The sequence below is a fragment of the Pleurodeles waltl genome, chromosome 3_1 (assembly GCF_031143425.1).
Source record: "Pleurodeles waltl isolate 20211129_DDA chromosome 3_1, aPleWal1.hap1.20221129, whole genome shotgun sequence".
Lineage (NCBI taxonomy): Eukaryota > Metazoa > Chordata > Amphibia > Caudata > Salamandridae > Pleurodeles > Pleurodeles waltl.
This window is the reverse complement of record NC_090440.1, coordinates 1645478695-1645498130: the sequence shown is the minus strand read 5'-3', so window position 1 is coordinate 1645498130 and position 19436 is coordinate 1645478695. Positions and strand designations below refer to the sequence as shown.

Genomic DNA, 19436 nt, shown 5'->3' with positions numbered 1-19436 from the left:
AGTGACCCCTCCTCCTGTCTAGGAAGTTGAAGTTTGAAGATGGGGGAGACATGGTGGCCATCCCAGCTACCATGAATCCAAACTACCTGATGAATCCCTTCACTTCACCCAACTGCAGGAGTCCTAAGTGCAGGAACATCGGCCAAGAAAACCTCTGGTGTACTGTTTCTGCTGCATCATTGTTCTTGGAGGTGCCTACCTTTCAGGACTCTGTGCCTTTCGCCAGCTATGTACCCTGTATATCAATCCCTCTAGCATATGAGTGAATGCTGTATTTGTCTGTAGCCTCACAATTCACAATAATTTCCCAGGAGGTGGTGCACAAATGATGGATAAAAGCATATTGTCACATGATTAATGCCCTTCTCTAATGGGGCCAAAATGAGTGGCCAGGTGCATTGTGCATCATAGAGATGTTTGCAAAATTGGGAGTGCTCCCCTCATCCAGACCAGATGCAATAGGCTGCATAGAGGTGGGTAGAAGCTTCTGTCTTTACCTTACGTACAGTAACTTCAACGTAGCATTCTAGGTCTCTGTGGTTGATGGTGCTCATGCGGGCACCAGAATGTTTCTGCAATCAGGGAATATCCAAGTGGCCAAACTAGGTGATCAGGAACAAAGCTATTGGGCTGAAATAATAATACTTGGATTTGTATAGTGCGGCTAATCACTCATGAGGGCATCCAGGCACTGTCCTTGAGTGATTTGCCTACAATCACAGGATGTTGAACCAACGCAGAGACTCAAAGCTGGATCGGACAGCCCTAGCAGTTAAGCCGCATCCTCTCCCTGAAAGACTTAAGATCCTGGTGAAGATGACTCACCTAAATCCTTGCGCTAAAAATGACCGGAATATGAATGTCAGTATTTTAGATGCAGCTTGAGACTACTCAGCTCTACTCACCCCAACTTTATACTCCATCCTAACATCTTCTAGAGAAATCCTTCCTCTAGAGTGATGTTGTTCCAGATCACTTGAGTGCTGCCTGCTCAGCAGTCAAGAAGGCTAAATGGCTCTATTTGACTTCTTTTGTTTGTCTTTGTCTTCTGCCTAAGGATTATTGACAGTTCAGTTAAAGAAAAACACAGAATAGGAAGGCTGAGTGGGTGGGAGGAGGGTTTCTGTTTTTATTTTGCTTTATCTCGAGTCTTTCATTTTAATCTATACTCTTTCACAATACCAGCATGAATTTCCATTCGTGAGCCTATTAGTAGTCCAGTATTTTTAACTGGAAGTGGAGGCCCATGGCTTGCAAACCACTGCCTTTTATGGACATTAAAATTGTATGTCAGTGGGTATGTTGGTCATCTTTGAGTTTTTGTGTACATTTGTGTACTGGATGATTTTAACACCATGAATCCTGATGTGCTCTTTTGAAGCTGTTCTATACCTTTGAAGCACAGTCACCTTGGGTAATGTACGGGAATTCTATTTGTTAGGTTGCTCTGCATGGAATTCACATTTTGTACTCCACAGTAAGACTGATCTTAGTCTTGTGTTGGTACTAAGCTTTTGTAATGAAGCTAGGTCCAAGATAAGATAGGTTGTGGCTGTCTTGTTTGTGGAAGTTATGACCTGAAGATTTGCCTGAACAGTGTGCTATTCAGGTGCTTCTTTAACTAAACAAAGTTGAATTCAGATTTCACCCATCTTTCACTCTTCCTTCTAGACTGTGGTCTTGAACTTCCTAGCATGTCCCCTGGTATTTTTGCTATTTGAATGTCTGTTGGATAAAAAGTGCTGGATCTTGGATTTATACATGTGTTGCATTGCTGTGGTTCTGGAAAAAAATGTGCCTACCTTAGTAAGCTTCTCGCATGATGCATAAAGGAGTTTGATCTTGATCCTCAACAAAAATGGGCATCAGTGTATCACCTTCAGAGTGTGTTACTGTAGAAAAACTGAAATTTTATAAAGCATAAAGTGATTGTAATTAGCTAGTTCCTGTTTCTTAAAAAATATGTACTGTTCCATACTTGATGTTTAGTACTTTCTATCCATATTATATTGCTAGTTTTAGAATTGTGTTTGTATTGATAAAAACTTGTGTTTTCTAATTTAGTGGGTTGCGGAAATCTGGTGGTAAAGGCAAGAAGCAAGAAAAAGAGAACCATAGGGGATCCTTCGAAAGCAGGTAATTCTTTCCTTTGAAAAGTTCATTACATAGTTACCATTATTTGTCCTGTTTTTGTGTAAAAAGAAAATATACAGTTTCAATGAGCAGTAAATGGCATGACTTTGAAAAATACATCCAGTAGAGAAGCTCAATTAACAATTTTTCTGAGTCACATCAAATATTTTTCCACAAATACATCCCATTCAGAAACGAATAGTGTCTCTCATGAACAATTCCTCAGACTGACAAGTTAAATCTGTGTTTTACAAAGTGAGCTTTCTTTCAACGTGTGAACCTTCCATGCATTGGGTAAGTGATCCTTCTGGACTGGAATACAGCTGTTGTGTGTGCTCTTTAGTTCCAAATTGATTACTCCACTGCCTTAAATGCCCAGCTCTCAACCTTCAGCTATTTCAGAAGTTCATAAGACTCATCATTGTCCTGTCAACCTCTAATGTTTTGGGTTATGTTCCTCGGTTTTCTTTTTCCCCTCGTGTGCTTTTACTGTTTATGTTAATGTCACACATCATTGAACCCCACATTTGTTTTTCTGTTCTGTGCTCTAACTATAAACGTGTTCTCCTTGAAATGTGTTCTTATTTCTCCTTTGAATTATGGTCCTATTATCCAATGATTCGTTGATCAGCGATTTGCCCTCCTGGCAACCCTCTTGGCTTTATCTTAAATTCAAGTTTGCAGCACGGGGGGCTGTAGATACACATGCTCTGCATACTCCTGCCATCTAGTGTTGGGCTTGGACATTTGCAAGTTGCTTTTCCTCAAAGCACTGAATTTGTTAGGTTGTTTTTCTCCACCATCAGGTTCAGATGTGTACTGATGGGGCTCCATGTTAGGCAGCTTAAAACATTGACCTAGTTCTCTGGCTAGTTCTCTACAGACATTGGTCTCCAGTGGCTGCCTAACTGCTAGGACCTTGGGCCCTAGCAGGCTGCACACCCCTCGCCTCTAGGACTTTGTTGTGGAGAATGGAAACTGAGTAATAGTAAGGACTCCCTTCCAGTACTACCCCTAGTGCCATGTGAAATCCCCGTAGACTGACCACCACCAGGTTTGCAATCCTTGCCTTTGCCCGGAGCACGATGAGGCCTGCCTTACCTTCAGGTCAAAGAATACTCTTCGGTACAGACAGAACAAAGGGGGTCACATCAAAGAATGCAGAGGCAGGACTCCGGCGATACCCCTGACATCTTCAGGGAACGTGATGTTGAGGAAGATGCCGGCCCTTCAGTTATCTCCCAGCCCGGAGGTGGTCGTATTTTCAAAATCTCAGGAGGAAGAACATGAGGCCTCCCTGTCTCCTAGGTCCTGGATGAAAATTTCCATTGTGAGTATGGTCAGCACTCACACGCCTATCGAGCTATTCCACCAAGCCTTAGCGCTTCAGCCCATGACTGCCTTAGCATACTACTTAGCACCAGCAAAAAGCTTTGTAGCTAACACCATTCCCACAGGCAGGCACTGAGCAATCTCAGCTGCGAAGTCTAAGGATATTGCACAAGCCTCTGCCCATTTGGTACCCAAGGTGACATTGGCTCCTAAGCTACTCCCGACATCAAAGACTCACTTGTCTCCAAAAACACATTTGGCACCTTCCACGGCCGGCTGTGAGGAATGTGAGCAACCTGTTCTCCAGCATCTATAGGAAGAATTGGAAGGCAGAGAAAAACATCTGTTTATTCATCCACAGACAGGCAACATTTTGGCTTAACTGTCTCTTACTCCAACAATTACATTGCCTCGCAAGAGGAAACTTATTTTGAGGAGGAACTCGCTATGAAGCTATTTCAGCTCCCAAGTACAAGAGGCATAAAGACGTGGCACCAGCCCTCTACCAGCTGCACCCTTCTAGCTGTAGCTCCTCTTTTTCCTCCACCACTCCCACCACCAACACACACCACACACACACACACCTCTTGCTTATTTGCCACAGCGTTCTCTCTTTCCTCTTACGGGAAAGGTAGCACACCACAGCTTACCAAACCATCTGACACATCGTTCGACCTGGTGCCCTCTGATGTCCCCTTAGGATTATTACAATATTGATCCCCCAGGGTGATCCTGACACAGGTGCCTACCCAGTTGTCCAACCACAGTATATCATGAAGCTATACAAAAAGTGGCCAATTTTTCAAAATTGGTCATGCACGTCCTCCATGAGAGTGGTGACGTTCTCATGGAGACACTGTCCAAGGCGCAGCGCACAGTACAGTTCCTTTCGATGTTGAAAGTTACGCCAAAATACATCTTCAAGGAACCTGTAAAAAAAATCCAGGGTGGCAACTGCTCATAAGGGCAAGAAATATGAACCATCCCCCAGCAACCCGCCATATATCAGGAGGTCATTTCCCCTCAGACTCTGTAGTGGTCCATACTGTCATAAGCTTGCAAATGCCCAGGCCACAGCAATGCCCCCCACCTGACAAGGAGAGCAAGAAAACACCCAGCTGGGAAAAGAGTAACAATACAAGCAGCCACTCTGTGGAAAAGTGCCAACTTCTTTGACTAACGTCATCCTATTACAATAGCGTGCATTGGAATGAAAAGGAGCAGCCAATCAAGTACCTCCCAGGCAAGCATAGTTAAAGAAGGGAAGTGTTGGTAGCAGAGGATAAGGACATCTCTAATACCACCATTCACTGAAACCTGGACGCCACCACCACCACCACCACCCAAGGGGTCAATCCCACTATTCTTGTGAGATGTCACACCTAGTTCTGTGTCTCAGGGTTTAGACTTGTCTTGACAAGTCCTGCAGCCTCTGCTTTCCTTGCCCTTCGATGGTGACTACCCCTTTGGCCCGCAGGTTGATCATATGCTGGAAAAAATAAAGGAGGACAAGGACACTTTCAAGGCAATTGGTACCCCTGAAACATCTACTCCTACGGTCTCCTTTCGAAGGCAACAATACAGTGCAGGCTCCAAGACCACCGCCTCTGACCCTACTCCCTCATGCCAGAGCAGCAGTAAGCTTTCACCAGTAGACACCAAATGGGTGTTCTAGCGGTGCCTACAGAGGCAGCAACAGGAGCAAAGGAGCAGGCGGTAAGGCGAGCTTCACCTTCAAACACTCACTCCTCCTGCCACCATTTCCCCCTGACCACACAAAAGCTGTCAGGGGCAAGCTTCAAGATTCCATCCCATGCTAACTGAAAATCACAGACAAGTAGATTGTAAGAGTGTTATGTCAGGTCTGCTGCCTAGAACTTGTCACACCCCACCCAACATCCTGCAGACAAACTCTCAGCATAGAACATCTCACCAGCAGGTCAAGGGAAAGAGTAATTACCTTTACTTTCTCATTCCAAAAGAAAGGACCCCTCCCTAAGGCCCATCAAAAGATACATCCTCTTTGAACAGTTTCACATTGTGATGCTGCAGGATGTGATCCCCCTGCTTCAACACAGACACTGTGTGTGGCCTACAAGACTCAGTTTTCCACATCCCTATTCATCCTGTCCACCAATGCTACCGGTGATTTGTGGTAAGTGGCTGTCATTACCAGCTCAAAGTACTTCCCTTCGATGTCACCACTACCCTGAGGTTCTTCACCAAGTTCCTTGACAATTGTCACCACCTACTTATGGAGGATGGGCATCCATGTCTTCCTTTACCTCGACAGCTGCCTGATTAAAAGTGCAAGTGTGCAGCAGTGCCTAGAGCACCCAAGAACCCATGTCTCCCTTCTCCACAGCCTTAGGTTCACCATAAACAAAGCCAGTTTCCCATCTACAACCCCTCCAAAGTCAGCCCTTCTTCAAGTGGTGTTAAACTCAGTTACAGGCAAAGCCTCTAAAGAGTCCCAGCCTTCCAGCTGCATGTACCTCATTTACAGTCACATTGACAAATCACAGGACAGTGACGTGCTTGCTAAGCATGATGGCTTCATGCATTGCAATTGTAACCCATTCCTGACTACACATAGAGCTGCTGCAACACTGTCTTGAAGCACAGTGTTCCGAACCAGAGGGTCAAATGAAGGATCTAGTGTTGCAAAAGGCTTTTTCAGGACTCCACTTCACACTTTACCATTACCACTGATGTTTCCCAAGGCAGGGGGGATGGTGGGGACAGCCAGGGCTCATCTCAATAAGATCACAGTACAGGGTGTATGGACCACTCTACAGGAGGGCCACCACATCAGTACCTTGAGCTTCTAGCCATCTGCTTCCCTTTCAAAGCCTTCTTTCCACTAATCTGGGGCAAAGTAGTCTGTCAGGACAGAGGGCATAACAGCGATGTTCTACCTACTAAAGCGGGGGCACTCATTCTCCTTTTCCTTGCTGGCACAGACCATTTGGCATTGAGCCCTCCACCAATACATGCACCTGATGGAGAAAAGCTTTCCGGGGGGGGTGGACAGCAACCTGGTGGAACTGTTCAGCAGGGCACAAACACGTCTGCGAGTGGGAACTACACCTGCAGGTTCTTTACCATTATTTCCGGTACTGAGGCATAGCAGACATAGATCTCTTCGCAAAATGTTAAAACTTTGTCTCCAAGTACTCACGCCCACAGTTCATGATCAATGCACTGTGGGTGAACTTGCCTTGGATATTGCTTCTGCCTCTCCCACTCTTTCCCTTTGCTGTGCAGAAGATGCGGCAAATGTCCCAGACCATCATTCTCATAGCCGCCAAATGGGCCAGGCAGCTCTAGTACTGAGCTCTACTCAAGATGTCAGTCAGCACACACGAGAAGCTCCCCAACAGGTCAGACCTTATCACCAGGAGCCAAGGTAGATCAGATACCAAGGAGCTCAAGCTAACGATCTGACACCTGAGGTTTTAGCATTCAGTAGCTGTGTTTTCCCGCAGTCATGCATGGGCTTACTGCAGGAGTGTCGTAGACATACCACATGTGCCTGTTATCCAGCGTAGTGGAAGAGATTCGTCCACTACTGTATCACCCAAAAGTTACACCCTCCAAAACCTGCAATCTAGGATGTCATTTGCTACATGCCCAATCTCCAAAAGCTAGCCCTAACCTATACCTCTGTAAGGCTCCATCAATCAGTCTACATGTGTAGCAAGTTGGTTCTGTATATACTATCTCAAAGTGAGAGATAGTGTGCACAGAGTCCAATGGTTCCCCTTAGAAGTTGATATTGTCAAAATTAGATAACACTGATGTTCTATTTTGTGGTAGTGTGGTCGAGCAGTAGGCTTACCAGAGGGTAGTGTTAAGCATTTGTTGTACACACACAGGCAATAAATGAGAACACACACTCAATGACTTAACTCCAGGCCAATAGGTTTTTATATCGAAAAATATTATTTTCTTAATTTATTTTAGAACCACATGATTCAGATTTTAGGTAAGTACATAAATTGTAAGGTACTTCACACAGGTAAGTATGGAACTTTGAATTAAAACAGTAATGTACACAGTTTTGGCAAAAATGGCAATAAGCTATTTTAGAAGTGGACACTGCAAAAATCAACGGTTCCTGGGGGAGGTAAGTAATAGTTAGTTTCTCAGGTAAGTAAAGCACTTACAAGTTCAGTCTCCTGGACATAGACAGCCCACTGTTGGGGGTTCAAGTCAACCCCAAACACCCAGCACCAGCAACACAGGGCCGGTCAGGTACAGAGGTCAAAGTAGGGCCCAAATAGCATAGGTGTCTATGGAGAACAGGGGTGCTCCAGTCCTAGTCTGCTAGCAGGTGTCCTCAGGGAGCAGACCAGGGGTGTTTTGTAGAGCACTGGGGGGGGACACACGCAGGCACACAAAATATACCCTCAGCGGCACAGGGGCGGCCGGGTGCAGTGTGCAAAGTAGGTGTCGGGTGTTGCGTTAAAAGCAATGGAGGGACCCGGGGGGCTGGCGATGCAGGCAGGGAACAGGGGGGCTTCTCGGACCAGTCACCGACTGGGCTAGGATGAGGGTTGCTTGCTGGTCACTACTGCACCGGTGGTTGGTTCCTCTCGGCCCTGGGGGCTGCGGGTGCAGTCCTCTGTCCTGGGGTTGGGTTCCTTTTTTACTGGGCAGTCGAGGTCAGGGGGAGCCTCTGGATCCTCTCTGCAGGCGTTGCTGTGGCGGTGCAGGGAGGTCGACTCAGGGTGTCCACGTCATTGGAGTCGCCTGGGAGTCCTCTCTGCAGTGCTGGTTCTCCTGAACTCGAGCTGGGGGTGTCGGGTGCAGAGTGTGAAGACTCAAGCTTCCAGAGTGAGGCTGTAGTCTTCTTTAAAGTTGGTTTCTTGGTTGTAGTTTTGGACAGAGTCGGGAGGTTCTTGGTCCTTTAGGTGCAAGTCAGTCCTCTGAGTCCTCAGAGGTCGCTGGTCCTGCTGGATGCGTCGCTGTGCAGGTTCTTTGAGTCTGGAGACAGCCCGGTAGGGCCGGGGCCAAGTCAGTTGTTGTCTCCGTCGTCTTTGCTGGGCTTTCAGGCCAGCAGTCCTTCTTTCTTCAGTTTGCAGGAATCTGATTTCCCGGGTTCAGGGTCGCCCCTAAATACTCAATTTAGGGGTGTGTTTAGGTCTGGGGGGCAGTAGCCAATGGCTACTGTCCTGGAGGGTGGTTACACCCTCTTTGTGCCTCCTTCTTGGGGGGGGGGAGGTGGCGGCACATCCCTAATCCTATTGGGGGAATCTTCCAAAACAATACGGAGGATTTCTTAAGGCAGGGGTCACCTCAGCTCAGGACACCTTAGGGACTGTCCTGACTGGTGGGTGACTCCTCCTTTTTTTTTCTCATTATCTCCTCCGGACTTGCTGCCAAAAGTGGGGGCTGTGTCTGTAGGGGCGGGCATCTCCCTTAACTGGAGTGCCCTGGCGCACTGTAACACCAGGTTTGAGCCTTTGAGGCTCACCGCCAGGTGTTACAGTTCCTGCAGGCGGAGGTGAGAAGCACCTCCACCCAGTGCAGGCTTTGTTCCTGGCCACAGAGTGACAAAGGCACTCACCCCATGTGGCCAGAAACCGTGTGGCAGGCTGGCAGGAACTGGTCAGCTGAACACTAGCATTTGGACTGGTATACAGGGGGCATCTCTAAGATGCCCTCCGTGTGCATTTTTCAATAAATCCCACACTGCCATCAGTGTAGATTCATTTTGCTGACACGTTTGATACCAAACTTCCCAGAATTCAGTGTAGCCATTCTGGAACTGTGGAGTTCGTATTTGACAAACTCCCAGACCATATACTCTTTATGGCTACCCTGCACTTACAATGTCTAAGAATTTTCTTAGACACTATAGGGGCATAGTGCTCATGCAACTTTGCCCTCACCTGTGGTATAGTGCACCCTGCCTTAGGGCTACAAGGCCTGCTAGAGGGGGGACTTGCCTATGCCACAGGCAGTGGGTTGTGGGCATGGCACTCTGAGGGGAGTGCCATGTCGACTTAGTCTTTTTCTCCCCACTAGCACGCACAAGCTGTGAGGCAGTGTGCATGTGCTGAGCGAGGGGTCCCCAGGGTGGCATAATACATGCTGCAGCCCTTGGAGACCTTCCCTGGCCACAGGGGTACCACTTACAAGGGACTTATCTGTGTGCCAGGGCTGTGCCAATTGTGGAGACAAAGGTACAGTTTAGGGAAAGAACACTGGTGCTGGGGCCTGGTTAGCAGGGTCCCAGCACACTTTCAATCGTAACTAGCATCAACAAAAGGCAAAAAGTTATGGGGTTACCACACCTTGAGAGGCATTTTCCTACAAAATGCAAAATTGGAAACACTCCTCCTTGTTTGGCATACCTGTGATAAAAGCATTCATGGAAGGTCTTAAAAGGGGCATTCCTTCCAGAGGAGCTGGCCAGGCAGCAAGCCTACTGTAGAACATACAGTGTTAAGGACCTTATTTCAGACATCTGCATCATCAACATGCAATCACTGTTCAGAGAAGGGTACTGCTTTTCAGTCTATGCAGAGGAAATCTATCTACAGCAACGCATGCTGCAAAAGGAACAGGTTACTTATCTTGTAAACATTATCTCATAGTGTGTGGTGCTGCAGATCCACATGTGCCTTCCCCCCTCCCCAGAAGTGTGGTTCTGATCACATATCTCTTCTCTATGTACTTTTCCAGTGCAATACACGTGTGCATCTTATCTTGTTCACAAACTGCTCCAGACTAGTTTCATCCGCTGTGCAAAAAAAACAATCCCATGTGGAGTCAGTGTCCAAACGCATTTCCAACTGAGGGAAGAGTCACTATATTCATCATCACTGGAGACATCTTTGAAGAAAAACAACTTGCAAACGTCAGAGTCCAACATTAGATTGCAGGAGTATGCAGAGCATGTGAATCTACAGTGCTACATTCTACAAACAGATGCTCGCAATCACACTAATATTTAATTTAGTTTATCGCCCCGTGCCACTGCAACTTAAACTGATTGTGACTCTTTAAACTTTGTAAGTATCACTTGGTAGCACCTGTGCCATTGGTGTTTGAACCCCATATCTCCTTCAAGCTCTTTTAATTTGTGAGCACTCTTTTCTGTTTTCTTACTTAGTCTCTGATCCTCTACATCCTGTGTCTTCCCTCACACCCTCCCAAACATCCATACACTAGTCCTTTATATAAGCCTTCACAGTACATCTAACCTCTTTCCTCTTTTTAACTTCATCCCTTATGCATCTCCTTTGAGTGACTGTTTCACCCCACTTCTTCACCCTTCTAATGTACTCAGATTCCTGCCCTTGCCTTAGCATACTGATATTTCCTACCCACCCAAATCTGCACTCCTCATCCTTCATCCTCGTGCTGCCTCCCACAGTTCATGTTGTGACTTAATTTCCCCAATTTTACAACAGACTTTGCCACCTCCATTAAAACTTTCAGCAACCTGCTGACTTAGTTCCCCACCCAAACTAAGTCAAAACCCTCTGTACTCTCTTTGAGGTCAAGGGTTTCAGTCTTCCCCTACCTCGACGACTGATTGTTGAAGGCGGGCTCTCCCCATTATAAACATTTTGAAGTCACACTTGACTCCCCCTCACATGCACCCTTCGATCACAGCTGTTATGGGCACTGTGCAGTTTCGGGCTTATCTTCCGGAGCGGCGAGTCCAGGATATTCAGGCTGTGATACTGATGTTTCAGCCTCTATCCTGGATTACGGTGAGAATGAGTATGAGGCTGCTGGGCCGCATGCCCTCCCATTGCCTGTTGGTGATTCATGCCAGATGGCATATATGTGCTCTGCAGTGGGACCTGAAGTTCCAGTGGGCGCAGTATCATGAGACTCTCTCTGACATGGTCCAGAACCCGAAGTGAACTGCGGTGATGGCTAATGAACTGCAATTGGGTCAGAGGCAGATCTCTCTTCCTTCCCCACCCAGCGCTGACAGTAGTGTCAGATGCTTCACTCCTGGGCTGGGGCGACTATCTGGAAGAGGTGGAGATCAGACGCATCTGGTCTCCGGTGGAGTCGAGTCCACATCAGCCTGTTTGAGCTCCGGGCAATGAGGCTAGCATTGAAAGCATTTCTTTGTTCTCTCAAGGGATAGGTAGTGCAAGTGTTCACCGACAACAACACCGCCATGTGGTATTGCAACAAGCATGGCGGGGTGGGGTTGTGGACCCTTTGTCAGGATGCTCTCAGCGCCTCTGGACGTGGATGGAACAACCGGGCATATCACAGGGTGGCTCAACATCAGACGGGCTCTCTGACCGGCATAGCAGACAAACTCCGCCAACAATGCTTAGTGAATCATGAATGGAATCTCCATCCGGAGGTGGCACAGGGTATTTTTCTGCAGTGGGGAGAGCCTTGGTTAGATCTGTTCGCCTCTGCAGAGAACATGCAATGTCCAGGGTATTTCGCGTTGGAGTTTCTAAGATGGCAATAGCTCAGCACCGCTTTTCGTCTCGAGTGGAACTCAAGCTTCCTGTACGCCTTTCCGCCCATACCTCTCAAGAACGACCACGCCCAAGTCATTCTTGTGGCACCGGACTGGGCACAGAGAGTCTGGTATTCCAAGCTACTGAGCATAGCCATCGATCCCCTGATCAGACTGCTTGTTCGAGGAGGATTTTCTGTCACAGCAGCAGGGGAGGTTTCCCCACCCGAACCTGTCCAGCCTCTGCCGCCTTGCGAGGAGATTGAGCGACAACAGTTGACAACTTTTGACCTTCTGCCCAAAATCTGTAACGTAATCATGACAGCCAGGTGTCCCTCCATCAAAACAATATACACCTGTCGTTGGAAGAAATTTGTGGCATGGTGCACAGACAAGTCTGTTGACCCCCTTTCTGCCCCTCTTTTTGAGGTTCTCTTGTTTATACTTTCTTTAGCCCAGTAAGGTTCTGCTATGGGCACTCTCAAGGGTTATTAGTCTGCAATCTCTGCTTTTTTTAAGGTTGTCTGATCAACCTTCTTTATGTCTCCTACTGTTGATAGGTTCCTTAAGTCTTACTCATATTTTTCCTCCATCCCCATTCATTATGCCCCAATGGGTTTTGAATTTGTTTTTGACATTTCTGATGTGTACCCCTTTCAAGCTTCTTCTCAATTGTCCTATCAGGCTTCTCACTTTGAAGCCCGTCTTCCTGTGGCCATTACATCTGCCTGCAGGATTAGTGAGCTGCAGACATTGTCATCTAAGACACCCTACCTTTCAATCTATCCTGACAGTGGTGCTTCGCACTAGGGCATCCTTTCTGCCTAAAGTGATTACGTCCTTCCATGTTGGCAAGTCCATCACCTTGCCTACTTTATATGCACCCCCACATCCTTCTAAGAAAGAGGAGAGACCCCATTGCTGTACCCAAAAAAGAGCATTGGCGTTCTACCGTGACGTACAGAAGAGTTCAGGGTGTATGATAAACTTTGTTGGTTATGTGGGTGCGAAGAAAGGTCGTGCAGTGCAGAAACTGATCATCTCCAGATGGGTCATACTCTGCATTAAAATCTGCTATGCGCTGGCCAAGAGGCAACCTCCTGAAGGTTTTCATGCTCATTCTACCAGAGCTACAGTGTTGACCACCACATTAGCAAGCGGATTTCCAGTCCTTGAGCTCTGTCAGGCTGCAACCTGGGTATCTCTGCACACGTTTACCAAGCACTACTGCCTGGACAGTCAGGTCCATAGGGACAGGTACTTTGACCATTTGGTCCTGCAGGACTTGATAGTATGATCTTAGTTCACAGACCCACCTCCGGGTATTGTATTGCTTGGGTATCTATTCTAAGTTAAGGAATCTGCAACTAGATGGCTCTGTTAGATGGACAAGTTACTTGCCTTCGGTAATGTCTTATGTGGTAGAGACAATTTCTAGTGGCAGATCCCTTGCTGACCCACCCATCCTCCTCCGCTCTGTGAACAGATTTCTAGGGACAGGGACTCTCCTTTCAGGGCCTTAGTTTTGACGCACCAGTGGTCATTGTTCATGGCTCTGCACTTCTGGCTTGAACAGTCATTAAATGAAACGGACGTCAGTGCATCTGGGTGGCACCTATATAGGACCGTGACGTCCTATTTAGTGCCAACGCCGGACGGTGAGTCAATCCACGCCACCTAACGTCGCACGGGGTACTGCTCGAGAAAATTCTCCAGATTCAGACTGGCGCCTGGGGGAAATTCTAAGTCAAGGAATCTGCAACTAGATATTGTCTCTGCCAGATAAGGCGTTACTGAAGGTGAATAACTTGTCCGCCACTGCCTCTCCTTTCCATGCTTTTACTCCTAACGCCAGCCTCCAGCCCATCAATATCCCTAATTATTCCTTCCAAACACCCTCTCTCATGCACACTTTATAATGCATGTCTCACCAGCAACCACTTTAACGGTCTTCTGCTTGGACCTACCATTCACATCACAACTGAGAAATTTGGAGGGTGGCTTATATAAGAGCTCCTTTACAACCACATTCCCTCACTTTCAGATATGTAGTTGTGATTTTTATGCAGCAGATATTGTTTCCAACATAAATCCCAGAGACATTTGCACTGAAATGGGGCAATGAGATTAGGGGGTCGTTCGTCTGGAATTCTGTTTTTATAGGGTTTAGTCTCAGATATTGGATTGCTTGGGCTGCCCAGTTGTTTGAGAGGAACTTGGGTATGTAAAGTATAAGACAACATATTTTTCTTCTTAATATCTTCTTTAATATCTTAAGCAAACAATATTACGCTGCTATTCAGTCTTATCTTTGCAACTACCACTAGCGGATGTGGGCGAAGATGTTCATAAGCATTTGAAAGTGTGAGTCAGAAAGTTTAAGGTTGCTGTCAGATGCTTGGATTATGACCATTATCCCAGAAATGCACATTTCCGCCTGAGAGAGAGTGAGACTGGGATACCAAGCTTCCTATCAAATGGGTTGTTGTAGTCATAAGAAAATTGTAAGGTTTTAAAAACTTTGGTCCAGAGTAATGGAATGGGAAGAAATAAAAGGTCAGTCTTTAGCTTCTTTATCTCTGTGCAGTGTTAGTGGTGCAGTGATTGAGAGTGTCTGGGTGTTCCTTTGAAAGTTTTCTGTGTGAAGTATTTTTGTAGATTTATAGAGAGGTATTGAAGTTTAATTAGTTTGCTCCTTTCTTCCCAATAAACACACAAGTAGAATTTGGTTAAATGTCAAAAATATAACCTGAGGTTTCCTGAGACGTAGGCTGGTAAACAGCTAAAGATATCAACAAACAGAGATGAATATGTAATATGCTGTTAGAAGCCATATGTCGTTAAAGTGTTCACAGATTTTGCATAGAGTGATCAACGTAGTACTGTAGGAAGCTAGCAATTTATATAGTAGACTAAAAAGATGTACACTGTGCAAAGAGTCCAGGCAAACCCCAAAGGTGCAAATGACATCCCAAATGCCCTCGTTTGCGGTAGAATGAGCGAGCAGTTAGACATATCAGAGGGTAGTGCTGAGCAAATATAGGGCACATACATAGGCAGTAAGTGAGAGACACACTCAACAAAGAAGCCAGACACCAATTTATGAAAATAACACATACTTTTATATACATTTAGGTACTAAGATCACCGGATAGAACTAGTCAGTGAACTTACCTCTAAGGTGCCCTCTGGGTGCATGTGTTAATAAATCCATCCTGGAATCAGTGCAGGTTTATTAATATGAGCTGTTAGATACCAAACTTCCCTATTTTCTGTGAAGCCATCATGTAGTTGGGGAACTCGTATGGACCAGTGTCCAGCACATGTATTTAAAATGGCTTCCCTTTTCACTTACTATGTCTGAGTATCGACAAATACATAGTGGAGGCATATATCCTTTTGCAGATATGTCCGCACATGTAATATAATGCACCCTGCCTTAGAGGTGACTTACAAGTATTACATGCAGCATTTAGGGGACATGGCACACAGGCTGTTTGCCATGTCGTGAATTCACTTTTTGGGACCACCTTGTCACACAGCCTACAATGGCAGTCTGCATGAGATTGGTGCTGGGTCCCTTAGAGTGGCACATGTAGCACATGTAGCTCTTTGGGGGCCTTCTTCAGTACCCATGCCCTAGGTACTAGGGGTAACATCTACTAGGGACTTACATCGGTGCTAAAGGGCCTGGCCACTTGGGGATCAAGTGACCAGGTGTCTTGTTTTGGGGAAAGAACACTGGCACTAGGAACCTGGTTAGCAGGAACCAAGTGCTTTTTCAGTCAAAGTTGCATCAGAAGCCAGGCAAAACGTTGGGGGAGGGTACTGCAACCAGAACCTAGCTTCCTAAAAGTACAACCTGGGACAGTGTAGTTTTTTTTTTAAGATAGATTTGGAAAAAGAGTGTAGGTTCCTTCTATACACCAAACTACCTAACCAGCGCCACGTGACTTAAAACCTCTTGCTTCCCGTTGTCCTCAACTCTTCCATGAGTTGGGGAGCTTCGTGCAGGAGGACACCTCTTAAGCCATTATCCGCAAGACATGCTGCAAAACACTAATGGGGAAGGATGACCACTGTCACTTCACAGTCAGTCATCCACATCTTGACGATTGACAAGGGCTGAGGCTCTGGACTTGGGCTTACCAACAAGAGCTGTGGCTCGTAGCCAACCATCTGTTGGTGCCCTCGGTGTCAGAGGCAACAGCCTCAGTATGCTGTACCTTCCTAATCACAAGTGGCATCCTTCACCTGGAGGTGGTTCAGTGTATCGTTGCTCTGTTGGACACTTTTCATGTGAACCCTTTTGCCACATCCACCATTGCCAGTGTTCTGTGCCTCCACCATCCTTGGTGAGAAGACTTGGAGGATGCATTTCATTTGAAGTGGAAGTTTTCTCTTTACTATACATTTCTTCCCATGCCTTTGATTTCTCTGGTTCTGAGCCATATTTACCAGGACTGGACCGAAACCGTCTTTATTGCCCTGCACTGACTGAGAAGGGTGTGGCACACAGACTGTCTGCACCTTTCCCTGTGTTCTCCTCTTAGTCACCCGCTCAGCGGTGGCCTTTTCTCCCAAACAGAGGGCAAGAGCCTGCACTGCTGTCTCCAAGGACTTCACCTTCATGAATGGAAGTTAAGCAGGATCATCTGAGGTTTTCTCTGCTTTCAAGGGAAGCTGCCTCTGTGATCCTTGTCAGTACTTTGTCTCCTCAACTCAGTCTGTCTATTTAGGGAGATGAAACAGTGGATGTTCAGACAGGCTGACTGATATTTTGAAAACATTCTTGGCCAACATTCTTCAGTTAGCATGGTTCTTGGCCCAGCAAAGCTGTGCAGTTGGTATGACTAAAGGATCTACTGCAGCTATGTTGGCCTTTTTCTGTGTGCCAGACCAACCTTTCTTCTCTAAGCGATCAGTGGTAGCATGTTTTTTAAATTGCTTGACTAACCTGTTTCCACCACTTCCATTTGTTACGCCATAATGGAATTTGAATTTAGTTTTGACATTCGTGATGGGTCAATCTCTGTCTGAGCCCCTGCACAGTTATCAGTTAGGACTAGTCACTTTGAAGACTGGTTTTGATGGTAGTGCCCTGGTCCCATCACATAAGTGAGCTTTTCGCCTGGAATGTTCAGTCACTTTTCATGTGTTTCTTCCCAGATATGTGAGTCTTGTCTAATAAAGCAGCTTTCCTTTATAAAGTAATGCCTCCATTTCATCTGGGTAGTCTGTCACCTTGCCCTCCTCCTATTCCCACCACATTCAACCAAGGAGGAGGTGTGGTTGTATAGGTTGGATCCCAGGAAGGCAGTTCGTTTTTACATTAGCCACTGAAAGTTCTGACAAGAAGCTCTCTATGCGGCACATAGCCAAAATAGAAGGCAAGGCTTTTTAAAAGAGTTGTTACTTGTTGAATTGTGCTGCATATCCAAACCTATTTCCCCGGGACACAGTCTTCCAAATCGGCCTTGTCTAGAGGCGTGCCGATGGTTGACAATTGCATAGCGGTGATGTGTGCCTCCTCTCCACACCTTTATCAAGCACTATTGTTTAGATTCTGGGGTGAGGAGAGATGGGCACTTGGCTTGCTTGGTCCTGCAGGATTTCCAAGATTGAATAGCTTTTCAAGCAGTACTGTCCCTAGGAGTTGGACTGGAAGGGTGTTCAAAGATTAGAAATCTGCCAGAAGTAGTGCATCAGAAGAAAATATTACTTACCTTTTTTTAACAATCTGTGCTAGATACCACCAATCTGCAGGTTCCTTACTCTACCTGCTGTCCTCCACTTCCTAAAGGATATTTGTAGGTCTTCTAACAGCATGCTAGTTTAGCGTGTTGTACTGCACCTATTTCATTAGGCCTTAAAAACAGTTGGGGAGCCGAGGTGGGTACTACATTGCTCTGATGACACCAAAACAACTACACTTCCAGCGTTCAGATAGAGCCAGAGCACCATACTGAGTTATGTCAAAAGTTTTCCGTTTCCAGAATGGCAGCCGGGATTTTCAGGACGATAGAGTATCCACCAGAAAAATTGTTAACAAAGGTGAGTAGCTTTTTCTTTACCATCTGCTCCAAAGGACAGAAAACTCACCATGTATATGAACTACTCCGCAATAGCTCAAATAGTCAGTCGCTGTGCGGTGAAGGAGCAGGGCAGAGCGCAGAGGTGGGGGGGTGGGGTCGAGGCAAAGGGGAATAAACATTAAATAAAAAAAATATATATTTACCTCGCTTCCTCGCCACACTGCTGCTCCTTCCTGGTCATAGGAGGCACAGGCTCCCAGCCTGCCCTGTTGCCAATTCTAACGCTGCATTGGGATTGGCTGGAGCACCTTGGCTGGGCGCTCTCAGGCAAACTGTGAGCCTGTGCCTTTTCTCTCCAGCCCAGCAACACAGTGGTGGGCTGGAGAGAGCACAAGTGTGCATGTGTGTTTGGCCAGCCTAAGACGTCTGGCCAAAAATAGATGCGCACCTCATCCCCGTCATCTCCAATGACCCCCCCCCCCCCCTTAACAACGAAACAATAATAAATATAGTTCGTTGTTAAAGGTTTGCAGCTGCTGCTGCTGGCAGGGGGGCGACGCTCCTCCACCATAGCAGACAAGCTGCAGCTGCAAATAGTAATTCAGTGCTGTTTGACCTGCAGTTTAACCAATAATACTTTGTCCAAATTGAATTGTATCAGTGATCTCTTCTTTATTTCAGAGGTTCACGAGAGATGTTGGATGATTCTGGGAACAACCCATCTCTGTCTGACTCTGATTCTCCAGTACCTACCTGCATGCCATTCTCATGGTTTGGTGATAGTCACAAAGAATATCCAGTAAGCAACTTAAGCATGAACCAGAGTGGACATGACAGTTCATTTGAACTCGGTCAAGAAAAACACAGAAATCAGGTAAGTGTTTAGAGTTACAAAATGTATCTTGTACTGAAAGAAATTGTGCTCATCAATTAACATGTTTACAACATGCATGCTGCAAACCAAACCATTCAATTCAAAATAAAATAAACATTTTAGCAAAGAAGGAGGTTTGAAGGTATTTCATGAATAAAAGTGGCTTTTGTTATCAAGAGGAAACTGTTTCAAAAGGTTCGAGGCCATAAAGACAACGGTTTCTACAGGGCATACAACTGTGTAGCATCATATAGAAAAGGTGTAAAGTAGGGTACTTCTGGTTTCCGGTGGGGTCAGAGGGTAGCGGGGCATATGTTACATCTTTTGTGAGTAAAGCATTGCATTATGTTCTTCATTTTAATTCAGATTTTTCAAGAGTGATGTCTTAATAAATGGGGCAGAGTATCTCTTTTCAAGATAACACTTGCACTTCAGCTGCAAATACAGATTCAGACAAATAAGAGGCAGTCAAGATGGTATTCACGATTGCTAGAATGAAGGACATTTGTGGAGCAATCCTTGATATTAATCTGCAAACTAAATAAAATTGTGTAGTTTGGAAGGGGTTGACTGAGAATGTGTCTTGACATTGTACTAGTGAAGAATATTT

At 46.1% G+C, this 19436-nt stretch overlaps 1 protein-coding gene across 4 annotated transcripts in view; it reads left to right on the top strand.

Moving 5' to 3' along the window:
* The window catches only part of LOC138285437 (neurabin-2-like), a 464888-nt gene that overhangs the window by 293669 nt on the left and 151783 nt on the right, over nt 1-19436 (top strand). For all 4 annotated transcript variants that reach the window (XM_069225350.1, XM_069225348.1, XM_069225349.1 and 1 more), the window contains exons 14-15: nt 2065-2136; nt 18634-18826. In XM_069225350.1, coding sequence (XP_069081451.1) covers nt 2065-2136; nt 18634-18826 — 265 coding nt within the window. The remainder of the gene's footprint in view (nt 1-2064; nt 2137-18633; nt 18827-19436) is intronic.